Raw genomic sequence first — 15,949 nt, forward strand, 5'->3', positions numbered from 1 at the left:
TCAAGAGAGAAAAGTGTAATGCATGTATTTGGATGAACTTTTGGTCACAGTTGCTTTGTTAGGAAATGATAGGCTGGCAACTATTTTAACTGAAGTCAAGAAAGCTCTAAACCAGTGGTCGCCAAACGGTGGTCCGTGAGGTCCGAAAGGCTGGCGACCACAGCTCTAAACAGTGGCATCCACATTCCTTAATGTTTTTAAGTCTTCACAGTCCAAAGTGCCTCTATCTTCCACACTGTTTAAGTGAACAAATAGTACTTTGGATTTTCTCCTTCCTTATCTGCTAGAATTGCAATAATAGCCAAACTTCCCAAACTAATTCTTTCCTCATCTGAACTTCTAAAGGTACTTTACTGATATCATATTCATGTAAGTTACCATGTTTCACCTTGTATTTTAATTATTTATGCACCTTATGCATTCTACTCCTTGAAATTACTGTTCAACTGATTTTTTATTCATAACGTAGGAATTTATTAAACAAGATACCACTTAATTTTCATTTGAAAATAAGTGGCCTCATTTCTGCTTCCAATCAAGATGGAGTAACAAGGACCACCTCAAACAACTAAGATTCAGAAAGAAAAAAATACACAAAATGGCAGCACTCAAGGCACTGTACAGTACACAAAGATCGACAGTGATCCCTGAGACAGGAAACAACCAAGGTGAGCTTTCTCACTGCCCCAGCGACTGCCTGGGGAAAGTTCCCAAGAGAAAGTGACACAGAGAGAGGGAAGCCAGGCAGAGCCTGGTGGTCTCCAGGAGCTGAGGAAATCGAGCTAGGAGTCTAGAGAAGCCAAGACAGCTGGAGTTGACAGGGTAGAGCACTGCAGAAGAGGACGCTGCACAGAGGACTCTGAAGATCTCAGTTAAGTAATGATCACCACATGTACATGAGGAACTACCTGAGGCTGGACAAATGACAGAGTTGGAGGGAATAGTGCCAGGAGCTCAACAGTGCCAGGAATAGAGCCTGTTCTCAACGAGAGTGGAAAATTTAAGGAGCATCAGTTAGGGTGCTAAAAAGAATCTTGTCTCAACAGTGGAGAAAAATTAACCAGAGACCAAACAGAGCTCTGGTCATATCTAACAAAACTTAAAAACAAGAACTGAAAGGATCAAATTATTTCTATGAAAATCAGCTCAATAATATTTATAAAAATTTAAAAATACCTAGCATCCTACAAGGTAATAGTCACAATGTTTAGCATCCAATCAAAAATTACCAGGCATAGTCTGGCTGGTGTGGCTCAGTGGTTGAGTGTCAACCCATGAACCAGGAGGTCACTTGTTCGATTCCAGGTCAGGGCACATGCCCGGGTTGTGGTCTTGATCCCCAGTGGGGGGTGTGCAGGAGGCAGCTGATCAATAATTCTCTCACTGATGTTTCTATCTCCCTCTCTCTTCTTCTCTAACATCAATAAAAACATATTCAAAAAAATAAAGGCACAATAAAAAATTATCAGCATACAAAGAAGCAGAAAATTGCAATCCATAATAGAAAAAAAAAATCAATCAATTGCAACTGGTTCAGAACTAATGTAAATGTTAGAATTAGCCGACAGAACATCAAAATATCTGTATTCCATATGTGCAAGAAAAATGGTATGTAAAAGAGAAAAATGTGACCTGAGAAACAGGAAAAAAGAACAATATAAAAAATCTAGGGTTGAAAACTATGTCTAAGATTTAAAAGAAACAAACACCCACAGTGAATGAGATTAATGGCAGATGAAACATTGCAGAAGGAAAGATCAGTACACTTGATAATACCAAAAGAGAAACTACCCAAAAGGAAATAGACACAGAGGAAAAAAAGACTAAAAACACAATGAACATGGAGCCTCGAAAATGACATAGGATGATTATGGTCTAATATATATGTGTGCTGACAGCTTTTCAAAGTTATTATGCAAAGAATCTAACTCTTGGTCATCTTGAGTGGAAGGAAAAGGAGCTAGGGGGATAGCTGTATTTGATATACTACTTACTATAGTTTGCCAAATTCTAACATTTCATTGTCCCTTTCCACTTCTCTTTGCCCTGTACACACTTACTGGGGTCCTACTCATTTTCTCTCTTTCCTGACCTCCCAGGAAGCTAGAACTCCTATGCTACCCATATACTTACCCATATGCTACCTTCTGAATATATACAGCCTTCCCCAGGAACGTCTGTAAGAGATTTGGGTGTTCCTCCAAATAGCTGTTTACTTCAAAATCCTTCTTCCAAATAAAGTGTCCATTTCCAAAATGATATTATATTTTAAGTATTAACTGATTTGAGTAATAAGCACATAGAATGTATGATTACTCAAATTAACTCTCCTGATTTGCATTTTATTTTTATTTTTTGTGTGATTTGCATTTTAAAAGAGGACCCTGTCAATGCATTTAACATGCATTTAATCTGAACTTTTAAGGTAAGAAATTAATCATGAGAGAGAAAAAGGTATTTTGGCCCTAAGTAATAATACATGAAAAAAATATATATGAAAAGCAGGAAGTTATAAAATATGCCATATTTGGGGAATTGCAAATGGTTCAGATTTGGGGATGAGTGGAGAGAGAAAGTGAAGAAAAGGGAAAAATTCCCCTATTTTCTGGGGAGGAATGAAAGACCAGGCCAGGGGTTTCACACTGATCCAAGGGTCCACAGGGATCCAAGATAAACTGTCAAAACCGTGTTCCTAATACCAAGCTACGTGGGAAAACTTTCTCTACACTAAAACAAGTAGGGAGGACCGGCACCCCTCTAAATGAGGCTGGCAAACTATGGCTTTGGTCCAAAGCTGGTCCACCATCTACTTTTGTACAACCTGAAAGCTAAGCATGGTTTTTCATTTTTAAATAGTTGAAGAATATTTGGAAAATACATGAAATTCAAATTCCAGTGTCCATAAATAAAGTTTGCACTGAAACATAGTCACCCCCTTCACTTCTGCATCGTCTGACTTCTTTCATGCCAACAGAAGAGTTGAACAGCTGTGACCGAGGCAGCATGGCTCCCAGAGCCAAAAATATTAACTATCTAGACATTAACAGAATGTGATTGTCGAAGTTAAATTTTTCTAAATCTCATCCTCTTTACTTAAGTGTTAGTTTGCCTCTCTCAAACTTCTTACAAGGGATCTCATAATCAATTTTAATTAAAAGAATATAGTTATATATAATTTGTGGATATAAAAGTATTCTTTATAATTTCATAAAATAATTATTGATTTACATTAGCATATTTTCTACTTAAATATTCCTTTACATATGAATATTAAATTTTGGTTGCAGAACTTTATCCTGTAATTCTGAATGAATTAAGTATCTCTAGTTATATAACTTCAAGTTATAATTTTAAAAACTATTTCTTTTTGTTAATAGCAACCCAGCTATACCTGTATCCTGAGCCATTAATTAAATAAGAAATGTTATTCTAATATTCTGAAACTGATAGCTCTTTGAAAAATTCAAGAGGCATGATGAAAAGAATAAATATGCCAACATAAGCTAATCTAACAATATTTTTATGGTATTTGATTTATAATAAGTATTATTAAATCAGAGTGCTTTCAGGGTTTAATTTTGTTTGTTATATTTGACTTCTATTCTCAATGATCATGTTTTACTGTTGCTACTGATTTAAAAGACTATAAATTCCCAATTTTTGTTTTCTAACACTTTTTTTATACAATTTTTCAAGATTTCAAGGGAAGTGATTACATTTATTTTTGCTGATTTTCAATTATGTCATTTGTTGGTTCAATTGGCATCTTCAAAAGACTGTTTCTACAAAGTAAGTTTTAAAATAAAAAGTTCAGTGTTAGAAACCTTTGAGGGATCTGAGCAAGACTTAGAGGCTGAAAGGCAGGTAGATTCATGCCAATCAGACAACAGCATGCTTTATAATGAAATACAATATTCTATTTAAGAGTTGAGGATAATATCCCTTATTTTTGAAGTTATAAATTATTGACAATACTACATGATCAATAAGCTTTGAAAACTGAGTAAAGTCAAACATGTCAAAAAACCCACTTCTAACAAAGATACCATACTTAATAATATTCATATTGATATTTTACTTAGTAATTAGATAGAAATGATAAGTCATTCATATAAATTGACACAATTAATCCAGGACAGTAAAGACCCTGGAAATCATGTTTTCCTATCTACGAGGAACAATTCAAGGAAGCAGATAAGATGAGTCAAGAGGACAGAAAATTAAATAGGACCCTTAGCCAATATCTTCAAATATTTGTTTTTTATGAAGAGAAATTAAACTACTCTATGCGACTTGGTATGACAGAACTATGAAGAGTAAGAAGCCAATAATGAAAACAGTTTATCATATGGAAAACTTTTCTACTTTTTAATGGCCAACAACAGAACTATTTATCTTATGAGGCTGGTAGTATAATGGAAGTGTGTGCAAATTTAGAATAGATCTCCATTTTGAAACCTATCACTGCCTGTATCCAGAGTTATCAGGTTGCTTACAAGACCAAAAGTCTAATGAATGGAAAAAAATCGGAAAAATACCACTGACCTCAAAAGGTATATGATACAAATATTGTTATACATACAAATGTGATCTGTATGCAAAATAGGTACAAAGTAGATATGCAAAAATCAAGTTATTTCAATAACAGTCATTATTCCTAGTGGTTAAGAACAAGGAAGCTAGAGCCAAACTCCTTGGGTTTAAATCCTGGCATTGCCACCTTAGGCAAGCTACTTAACCTCTCTGTACTCCTGTTTCCTAATTTCTGCAATATGGATATTAATACTTATGAGGCTGCTAAGAGGAATAAATGACATAATATATATAGTGCCTGATGCATAATTTGCACTTTGTAATGTTACCTATTTTTATGTAATACTAGAGGCTTGGTGCACGAAATTAGTGCACTAGGGGATAGGGGTGGAGAGGGGACCCCTCAGCCAGCCTGTGCCCTCTCGCAGTCCAGGAGCCTTTGGGGGATGTCTAACTGACGGCTTAAGGTGGCAGTCAGACATCCTTAGCACTGCCACGGAGGCAGGAGAGGTTCCTGCCACTGCCACTGCACTCACCAGCTGTGAGCTGGGGCTTTTGGCTGAGCGGTGCTCCCCTGGTGGGAGTGCACTGAACACCAGGGGGCAGCTCCTGCGTTGAGCGTCTGCCCCCTGGTGGTCAGTGCATGTCATAGCAACCAGTAGTTCTGCTGTTTGGTCGATTTGCATATTAGCCTTTTATTATATAGGAATTATAATAATGAACTCATTTTATTCAATAGCGAATTCCCTTTTAAGTATTCCATCAAAATCTTTAATAAATCAGAGATGACAATTCCAGAAGTAATCAGTCTCAACTAAGTTAATTCATTTACATATTCAACAAATATTTACTAAATATGTAATACCTACAAGAGGATTCAAGTGCAGTGGATTAAGAGTATGGATTCCCTAACCCTAACAACCCCTCTTAAAAAAAAAAAAAAAAAAAGAGTATGGACTGTCAAACCAGTCTGTGGATATGAATCCCCATAACATCTCTTAGTAGCTATATAAACTTGGGCAAACTACCAAACCATTACATGCCTCAGATTCCTCTTCTGTACTATGGGGTAATTGTAGAGGTGCTGGAGGATTCAATGAATTAATGGAGGTAAAGTGCTTAGAACAGTACCTGATAACTATATATAAGGGCTAGATACTTAGCTATTATTATGACAACATTCCAGGCACAGTTCTAGACACCGCGAATATAATAGACTGCTGACAAGGTCCCTGACCCTTTTGGTGGGGAAGGGGCATGGATAAGGAAAACAAAAATAACAAGTAACAATAAGCACTAAAAATCAGTGAAGACAAAACAGGGTAGGGGGATAGGGAATGACCCGAGGTTTCAAGTTGAGATAGGAAGGTCAATAAAGAGCAGGGGTCCTCAAACTACGGCCCGCGGGCCACATGCAAATACAAATATTGTATTTGTTCCCGTTTTGTTTTTTTACTTCAAAATAAGATATGTGCAGTGTGCACAGGAATTTGTTCATAGTTTTTTTAAAACTATAGTCCGGCCCTCCAACGGTCTGAGGGACAGTGAACTGGCCCCCTGTTTAAAAAGTTTGAGGACCCCTGATAAAGAGCTCTCCTTGAGAAGTCATGGGATCGGAGAGAGAGCATTTCCAACCGAGAGAAAACAGAAAGGCCCTGAGGAGAATGCAGGTGTGTTAAGGGAACAGCAACGAGGTCAGTGTCATTGGTGTGAAATATGGGAAGAGAAGAGCAGCAGGAGATGAGGTTGTAGAGATAGCCAGGTTACGATCACGCAGGGCCTCGGAGACTGGAGTAGGGACACAGGATTTTACTCTGAGCCTGAAGGGAAACAACGGGAAGGTTTTAAGCACAGGAGTGGCAAAAATCAGACCTGCATTTTAAATGGTTCACTCTGGCAATGACCTCTAATGAATTATTTGATGCCAAGGTGTCCTGAATTCAATCATTCCAAAAGTCGGAGAGGGTCGTTTAGCATCTGAAAATGGAAACAATACAGCTCAGCAGGTTGCAATTTCGGACTGCATAGAGAGGAGTGAGCCTGGAGTCCAATAACAGAGTCACTACATTCAAAACAGCACACCATTTACTACAGGAGATCCCACATTCCATTTGCGTTTGCTGGATTTAATATGTGAAGTGTTGCGTAGAAATGTTTAAGAAAGATTTGACAGTGGTCTGGGAATGTTGGGGGGAGAGGGGAAGAGTGAGGAATTATGACTCCAGAAGGGAATGCTGGGGACACCAACACAGTTAGATTCCAGAGGAACAGTCCATCAGAAGGACGCTGGTGGGCACAGGGCTGCCCCATCACTGTGACTGGACCTAGGGAAGATCTGTCTGAGTGCCACACACAAATGTCCAAGAAACACGGAGAGGATGAGGCATGTCATTCACCTTTCAACTTTCAACTTGGAGATGTCCTGTGCAGCAATATAAACTTGAACAGCAGATGGTCAAACGCTAAGCTTACCTGACTGAATAACTAAGGAGAAAGATAAAGGAAAAAATAAAGGGAAGGGGCAAAAGGGGTGTGTGCTTGAGGTGGGGACATGTGAATGGGAAGAAAAAAAATTTAATGAGTCAAATTTCATCATATTTGTGGAATTCTGAGTGTCTTTCAGGAAAACTACATAATTTTTAGAATAGCCGTATTTTTCAAGAGCCAGTCTTGGTCTTGGCAAGGAAATGGTTAGAACTGAAGATATGGAGTAGTGTAGAAGAATTCAGAAAGAAAGCAAATCTCTGGAAAAAGTGAGGCTTTTTTTTGATTCATGGTAAAGGAACATAAATTACTCTCCAACCCACAATCTCCGCCTACCCCCCAACTTCCCAGAGTCCTGCGCAGCACATAGAAAGTGGAAAGTGGCCAAAACAAACAGTGTGGGCTGAAGCTCTGTGGATGAAGGGTGGGATGAGGTTCGGGTGGAACTGGCAGGCAACCGAATGGAATCACTTTAAAGCAATGCCACAAAATGGAGACTAAATAATCACTGAGGACTTGCAAAAAACGCAGAAAATTGGATATGCTTAGCAAAACCATAGAACAGATTCCTTACTCCAACTCATTTCAAAAAGACAAAAAACAAACAAAACCCTAAAAGGACAGGAAAAAACTGAGACAGAGCAAAACATACCTGCTCTCTTATCTGTCTTTAATTAAACCATAAAATGCCGTCCCTCTCCCCTTCTCCCAGCCACCCTGGAAGAGAATAGCTAACTGGCAGCAGCTCAGGTGAAAGACTTCAGCCTTCCAGCTACAAAGGGGAGATAGCAGACAATGGAACCGGTGATTCATTACAAAAGAATACACTCAGGAGAGGCCTGCAGCCACATGGGCTCACTGCACTATTTAAAGGAACAGCCACCCCCTTTCCAACCTCCCTTATTCTTAACACCTTCCCTCCTCTTGGTCCTGATGGAAACCAGATTTTGAAGAAAATGCCAGCAAAGCACTGAGCTGTCCAAGAAAGGGAGGGCTTTGTGTTCCACAGAAACTGGCAGCCCTACACATCCAACTGTAAAATCTTTTCCTTTCTGCTTAGTATATTCTCCCTTTCAGCAACAAATAGTATAACTGAGTCTGAGTCTGGCTAAACATTTAAAAAAATTAATTGGAGCTGGAGTTATTTGCGATTTTGTTTTTCTAATCTCACACATATTACAAAAATGATTTTTCCTCTTTTCCTTCCTTTAATTCCATATTGTTATTTTGCATAGATATAAGAAGACACAATAATCTGGTTCACATGTTCAGAAATAAAGAGTTATCTCAGTGAAATACTCCTACAACGTATACATGAACGAGAAAAACCTAGTCAAAAAAAAAAATATGGCACTACCATGTCTGCCATATTAAAATTTTGTGATTAAATTCCTATTTGCTTAAAAAAAAATCCTCACCTGAGGATATGTTTTTATTGATTTTGAGAGAGAGAGAGAGAGAGAGAGAGAGAGAGAGATGTGAGAGAGAAACATCCATCAGTTGCTGACTGAGTATTGAACCTGCAACCGTTTTTAGTGTTTAGGACGAAGCTCCAACCAACTGAACCACCCAGTCAGGGCTCTATTTGTTTTTTTAAGGCAAATCACTGATTACTTATTGTAAATCACAAAGTAGTTTGTTAATTAAACAAAAAAGAGGCCTTATAAAACTAGAGCATGCATAATAATAAAGCGCACACATACTGCAAGTACTGATATAGGTCTAAATTGTATGATGAAAATGTCATCCACTGAGAGCTCTTTTCCCTATTCCACTGGGTGAGTGATGGAAACTAAGGGATATAGAAATGTTAAGATCGGAGAAGCAGAACTTAGGTGACAAATGGTGAAATCCCATCTAAATAATTTTCCTAATATACTAATCAAGATATTAAATACAATAATAAACCATCTAACTTTGAAAACCAAACCCTAATAATACAGACAGTTTTTATTTAGACACTCATGTGACAGATCATTATCATATATTTAGATTGGATGTCTGGCTTGACAAACAAAACACCAACAAATTCCCCTCAAAACAAAAAAACACCTCCTCCCAAAAAACACACCCACAGGACAGGTAAACATCTGGCCCATCTGGTTATGTCCTTTGATTTTTTCCCCTAGATTACCAACAACTATGTACATTACATTAACATAGAAAGTGTACACCAAAACAAGTATGATGGGATAGTGAAAACTGACAAATTTGATATTCTATACTTTCCCATTGTATAAATTTAGGAGGGGCAAAGACAAGTTGTTTCCTTCAGCATTCAGCACATCCTGAGAAAAATCATGATGATTTTAGTTTATCTATTAACTTCCTCAGCATCCCTCTTTCCTGTTTCTATATCTCTTCTTCATTCTTAAAATTATAGTTTCCTTAAATACCAATAGTAAGAACACAATATTAAGTGTGCATATGCCTGTGCATTCCAGCCTGTGCTTACACATGCTAACCAGCTCCTTAGAAACTAAGGGGGCACGTTCCAAGATGTATAAAAAGTCCTAGTTTCAATAACTCTTTCACTGATTTAAAAATATATATAATGAAAAGTCAAGTAGTTGAAAAGCCTTCAGGAACAGCTGAGAAAGAACAGAGCCCATACCCTCTAATATTGCCAGTTAATGAAAATTGAATGGGGGCTCCAAGGTTAACAAGTATGATCTCCCAAGCAACAAAGAGAATGCAGAAATAGGTTTCCTCTCTATGGAAATTTTTTTAAAAGTAAAGCAATATTTCAAAAGAGTGAATTAGGCTGACAATAAAGGGATACGAGATAGAAGAGAAAATATTTTAACGGTCTCCACTTTCTAAAGGAGGGAGAGATTTCTTGATAACCTCCAAACTCAGATTTAGTGAAGAATTACTTTGGAAAAATATTCTTTGAAAGTTCCCTTTCCTCTAGGTCGCGTTGAGAAAATCTGCCTAATGCTGTCCCTCCTTCCCAACAGGACTGCGGGGCATTATATAACATTTAACAGAGCGGGGCTCCCAGCTCCTAAACTGATGCCTATGTCCCCATGGCTAGTTGACTCTCTCGCCCTCCGGTGGTGACTTGGAGAGGCAGAGAAGAGAGAGTACAAAAAAAAGGGGGCAACCTCCTTAAAAGGAAAGCACTGTCCAGTGATGAAATTTCCCTACAGAGCATAAAAGCCTGCAGTGAAAATGACCCTAAGTCTGAGACTAAAGGACATGCACGTTCTGTAGCGCAAATGATTTCTCACTGATAAATCACATACTCATTACTCCCTCTCTCTACCTATAGAAAGGAAAAGGGGGAAGGAACACACAAAAGGGTGGCAACAAGAACGATAGCACTGCCGGGGACCCACAGAAGAGTATGCACCTTCCATTGGCCAGGAATGACTTGCTAAAATGCAGATTAGATATTGCCTGGCATAACCAAAGACAGAGGGAGGGAGGGAGAAAGAGAGAGAGAGAGAGAGAGAGAGAGAGAGAGAGAGAGAGAGAGAGAGAGAGATTCCCCCATTTCTCAGTCCCTCTCCTTCAAATGCCTTTTAATGCCCCCGTGATCGTCATTTATACACTCAGATCTGTTCTGTCAGGGAGCTTTACCTGCCTCTGCTGCACCTGCATGCTCCTATGGTTCCTACTGAGAACATTCTTTGCCAGTAACAAAGCCAGGAAAATGGAAACATTTTCCTAGTCTTCATTTTTAATAAGCCATCTGGAGCGAAAGTAGCAAAACTGCAATTCCATCGCCAATTCTGAGAAACCGAAGTGAATCGGGAATCAGATTTCTCCGTAACACAAATTCTTCTGCAATTCTTAAAAGGAAGTCAATCCCTCTCCCCTCTTTTTGGCAGTCTACGAGAATCTCTTCCTACCTCTGCAGTCTCTCTCTCTCCCTCCCTCTTCTCGGAACCAAGACAAAGAGGTAGACAAATCCCCACAGGGTTTTTCCTGAGCTACAGCTGCACCGTACAGGAAACAGGAATCTGCTACGGAGGGGGTGGGGGGAGAAAAGGCTACGGATACATCGCTCTTTCCCTCTCTCTCTCATGAACTCACAACACACACAGACTTTTCAGTGGATAACAATAAATCTGGTCTTCTCTAAGAAGACAATAATAATTAAAACTCTAATGGCTATACCCCACCCCCACATCTTTATTTCGATCCCAGAAACGGGAAAAGAAACACACCGAGGAAACACAAATCTTACCTGAGTTACCATTTTCTTTTTCTCCATAAACCAAAGGGAATGATGATGAACACTTTAAAGCAGTCGTGCTAGGGCACACCTTCCACGGCCTTCTTTCCCCCCCTCCCCCCCCTCAGTCTAGCTATTTAAGGGTAAATGATTGATCTCCCTTTATCCCCTCTTCCTTTTTCTTTCTAGTGTTTCTTCCTTTCTTTTCTCTTCCTCTCTGGCAGTCTCTCCCCCTCCTTCGTTCTCCAGCTCCCTCCCATATCTCAGGCAGATGGCTGAAGGAAGCCCCACCCCTGAATGCCTAAGGCAATTAATCAGAGTAGAGCCCCACCTCTTCCTCCTCCTCCCACCCCCTCCCAGCAGGCTCACAGCTCCCAACTCCAGAAACAGGCCTGCTGGAGAATGGCAGTTTGGTGTGTGCTTTGCGCACGCGTGTGTGTATGTGTGTACGCGTGTGCGTGTGTGAGGGGAAGAAGGGAGGAGGGGGAGAGAGGGGGAGGGGCAAGTGCCATGTGCAGGCATATTTTAAGGAGTGAATATCTGCCATGGTGGCATTAACTATGTAGCACTGGAAGCATTTGTAGCTTACAATAGTTAATGCAGATTTAGAATATTCCACCCATGAATATATAATAAACAAGAAGTGAAACAAATTTTTTTTTTAAATAGACATTTCTACTGATGCAGTTTATAGATGTAGTAAATTTAATGAAACATGTAAAAAGATATTGAATGGCCACTGACTGGAAAGGTTTTCAAGGACCGGGGATATGCAAGAATCTGCTTGAACTAAACCCAGTCCAATGACTGAAAGGACTAAAAGAGAGGAGGAAGGTAATTAGAGTGCTTATTGTTTCTACTATAAAAAACCTGGGGATTCTGAAAAAGCTGTCTACAAATATGACTGCTTAAGGCTTCTGGCTTCATTAAAAATTCTGGTTAACTGAGAATTTACCCTTTGTGATCCTCAGGCTTCTGTATTTCAGCCTCTATTAAAAAACATAAACCTTTTCTTACATACACACTGGACATCTGTGTCATTATTGTAATCAGTAACTGTTACTATAGAGTACTATAGATATACAACGTTTGGGAGAATATTTATTGAATGTAAGAGTTTCTCTTATTAAAAGGAAATAATGAAAAAAGCATCCAAGATGTACTTCAGTCCAGAAGTCCTGGTCGAAGTTTTAACTGGGCCCTTTACAAGTAAATGATCTTGGAAAAGTTTTGACCTCTGAATATAAATTTTATAATCTCCCTACTTTATATTATTAAATATTCAAATAGAACAATCTATGTGAATGTTTAATGAGTTTGTGATGTTTCTTATTTGTCTCATAAAATAGATTTTCTAATTTTTTTAGTATTCTAATAAGATCCTAAAGGATTTTATATGTTTTAGTTATGCTATATTTATTATGTTATAAGCTCTAATAGATTACACAAAGGGCAAAGAGATTAATTCCAAAATTAAGCTTCCTATTTTTAAAATAAACAAAGAAATCAAAATTAAAAATCACAAACCACATTGAGAATACATAGTTTTTTGCTGTATCTATAAGAATTGTTTGGCAAAATGTATAACCACACTTATCAAAAATTTACTGTATAATAATAATGTTGGCTGGTATATTACCAATATAATACCATCATGCTCCCACTCAAATTAATAATCATTCAAACAATTCTGAAAAGAACATCGGAGCCTGGCAGGTGTGGCTCAGTAGTTGAGTGTCAACCTATGAACCAGGAGGTCACAGTTCAATTCCCAGTCAGGGCACAGGCCCAGGTCTCAATCCCCAGTGGTGGGGCATGCAGGAGGCAGCCAATCAATTATTCTCTCTCATCACTGATGTTTCTATCTCTTAAATCAATAAAAATCTTAAAAAAAGAAAAAGAACACAGGAGCTAACAAACAATCTATAGACCTTAGAGAAACTGGCACAATCAGAACTATTTACTGATACCTACAATACCTCAGAGCACTATTCTGGGCATTTTACAGACACCTATATACTTCTGCTATAATCCATAATATGTAAAGAAATATGTACCAAAGAATGGAATCTTTAAACATTAGGGAAAAACATGATGAGAAAGAAATAGATCAGTACCAGGCTTGTTCTTATTTAACATTTTTAGAAATAATCTGGAAGATAGAACATATTGCATTCTCTAAATTTGCAACTGAAAAGCCATTAGGAGATAAAATGCAGTCAAATTTTTTAAAAGGTAAAGTGAGTAAGCAGAAAGCAGGTAGGTGAATTTCACTGAAAGCAGGGGCAACCTGGTGTACTTTTGGAAAAATCTAAATCCTATTTACGGGATAATTTTATTTTCAGTTCTAATATAAGAAATAAACCTGAGAATCACTGTATACCATTCTCTAAATCCACTGGCCCAGTATAGTGCCAGGGGCAAAAAACCAGACACCAAGAAGAGAGACTCCTCGACTCCCCGCCACACACACACACACACACACACACACACACACACACACACACACCCCTTATGAAAGCACAGCTATCTTGAAGCAGCCTCTACCCATAAAGATAATAAGGCCCCAAGAAGAGAGAGAGAGAGAGAGAGAGAGAGAGAGAGAGAGAGAGAATGTGTGTGTGTGTGTTTTAAATAAAAAGGCAAATGAGAGATCCCCACATACAAAAAGTCTAGGATTAGGTCTAGGAGAAAAGTTTCCTTAGGCCTGGTATTCATGCCTCTTTTCTACATTTAGGACCAACATTTAATACCGCAAATAAAAGCTTATACAAGTCATTAGCACAAGTTAGTATGAACTAAAGCAAAAATAAATATTAAAATGATTTTTATAAATTCACTAAATAACAGGATCATTGTGAGCACTGGACAAACTCAAGGATATTTTCAAGTGTGTCCCTGACTTTAAAGGCTGACATTAGAGAGGACAATTTGCTCCCTGGTGCCCAGGAGAGAGAAGAGCAGTTGAATAGCCTGGCTCTGATCCAGCAGAACCGCCGAGTCCCCAGTGGTGCACCAGGAGAAACTCATTTCTGGGCTTTTTCTGGGTGGGGGTATCGCGTTGGGGAAGTGGTCCAGCAAATATACAATAAGAATGTCAGCTAAGGGAGACCACATCCAGCCTCACGGTTCAATCCCCAGCCTCCCGCATAGTGCCTGGTCGGTACTCAATAAACATTGGTTAAACAGAAGAATTTCTCCTAGTTGTCTCAGTTTCTTCATCACTTCCTTGATGTTTTATGCAATCCCCGAACTCTAGCTTCCTTTCCCCCATACCATTCAATGGAAATTTATCTTACTGAAGTCACCAAAGACTTCTGATGGTCAAACTCAATGGACATTTCACATTTTCTCTGACTTATCTGTGGTTTTTGGCACTCTCACCTTTAGGAAATTCTCAGTTTAAAATGATACCAGTCTTTCCTGATTTTCCTCTTTTCGTGTTCACTAACTTCCTGTCAACTCTCTAAATGTTGCTATTGCTGGAGGTGCCCTCAGACGTCTATTTAACTGCATACCACAGATTCTTCACCTTAGGTGCAGAGCTCCTCACATAGGCACCCCTGTGGAAATTTGTTTACATATGTACACTTCTGTGCAGAGAGGATCCCTAGGGTTCATCAGAGTCTCCAAAGGGTACAAACCTCAAAAAAGTTCAATACTGCTGAATGCGCTTGCTCTAGGGGATGTAACCCATCCCATCGCTTTAATTACCATCCATTTACCCTGACCTCCACATTTCTATGTCCGTCCACATGTCTTCTGAATGCCAGATCAAGAAGTGCAACTGCCACCCTGGCCAGTGCTGCTAAATGATTAGTGGTCGGCCGGAGCTCTGAAGGCCGGAGCTATGAAGATCGTAGGTTTGATCCGGGTCCCAGTAGGGGTGCATGCAGGAGGCAATCAATCAACCATCTCTCTCACATGGAAGTTTTTCTCTCTCTCCTCCCTCCTTCCCTTTTACTCGCTATAAAAAGCAATGGAAAAAATATCCTCAGGTGAGGATTAAAAACAATAAAAAACCAACTGCCAAATAATGGTCAACTCATTTAGATATCTCTAATTTAAAAGTCCAAAACTAAATTCTCAAAGTTAAGTCATTAATTCATTTAACAAATGGTTGGAAAAAAAATAAACAAATGGTTGAGTGCCTACTATGTGCTGGGCAGAGTTCTAGGCAAGAGGGGAAATGAGTAAAGGACAAAGGAATAAAAATCCCTCTCTGTGTGAAGCTTGGATTCAAGGTACCCATTGTACCATGTTTGTTGTCTTAGTGAATGGTTAAATTTCATGACTGGTAAAATTGCTACCATTTCTTTGGAATTTACTCTGTGGTGGCTTCCCATCAGGCAGATACTTATTAGCTCACTTCATCCTCACGGTGGGATACTTCACTCTCCCTCTTGGAGATGAGGAAGTTGTCTCTTTGCCTCCAGTCTACCACGCTTCCCAGCCGAGCCTCTTGCTACTGCCAGAGCAATCTCTCCAAATGCACAGCTCATTGTGCCACTTCCCTGATTCAAATGCTCAACTATTCCCATAGCTCCAAAGGGGGGAAATCCTAACTGTTAAGTAGGTGCCTAACACATAATCTGGCTTTCGTATGCTTGTCAGAGTCACTCCCCACCCCTCGCTCTTCCTGCCCCTACCACACTGAATGACATGCAGTTAGTTCCTCAACGACACCGTATTTGTTTTATGTTCTTACTCGTCTGATTATGGCCTTCTATCTGTCTAGTTCATCCTTCA

General features: G+C 39.0%; 1 protein-coding gene across 22 annotated transcripts in view; it reads right to left on the bottom strand.

Annotated features, from left to right (window-relative positions):
* Positions 1-15,949, bottom strand: part of RBFOX2 (RNA binding fox-1 homolog 2) — a 256,306-nt gene that overhangs the window by 73,585 nt on the left and 166,772 nt on the right. The window contains exon 1 of one of the 22 annotated variants that reach the window (XM_070411029.1): positions 11,213-11,491. The exons of the other annotated variants lie outside the window; for them this stretch is intronic. Within the exon in view, the coding sequence (XP_070267130.1) occupies positions 11,213-11,239 (27 nt within the window). The 5' untranslated portion in view covers positions 11,240-11,491. Of the gene's footprint in view, positions 1-11,212; positions 11,492-15,949 lie in introns of those variants that run through there. 22 annotated transcript variants of the gene reach the window in all.

The sequence above is a fragment of the Myotis yumanensis genome, unplaced genomic scaffold (assembly GCF_028538775.1).
Source record: "Myotis yumanensis isolate MYYU_CA2020_CCGP unplaced genomic scaffold, mMyoYum1.0.hap1 SCAF_3, whole genome shotgun sequence".
NCBI classification, from domain to species: domain Eukaryota; kingdom Metazoa; phylum Chordata; class Mammalia; order Chiroptera; family Vespertilionidae; genus Myotis; species Myotis yumanensis.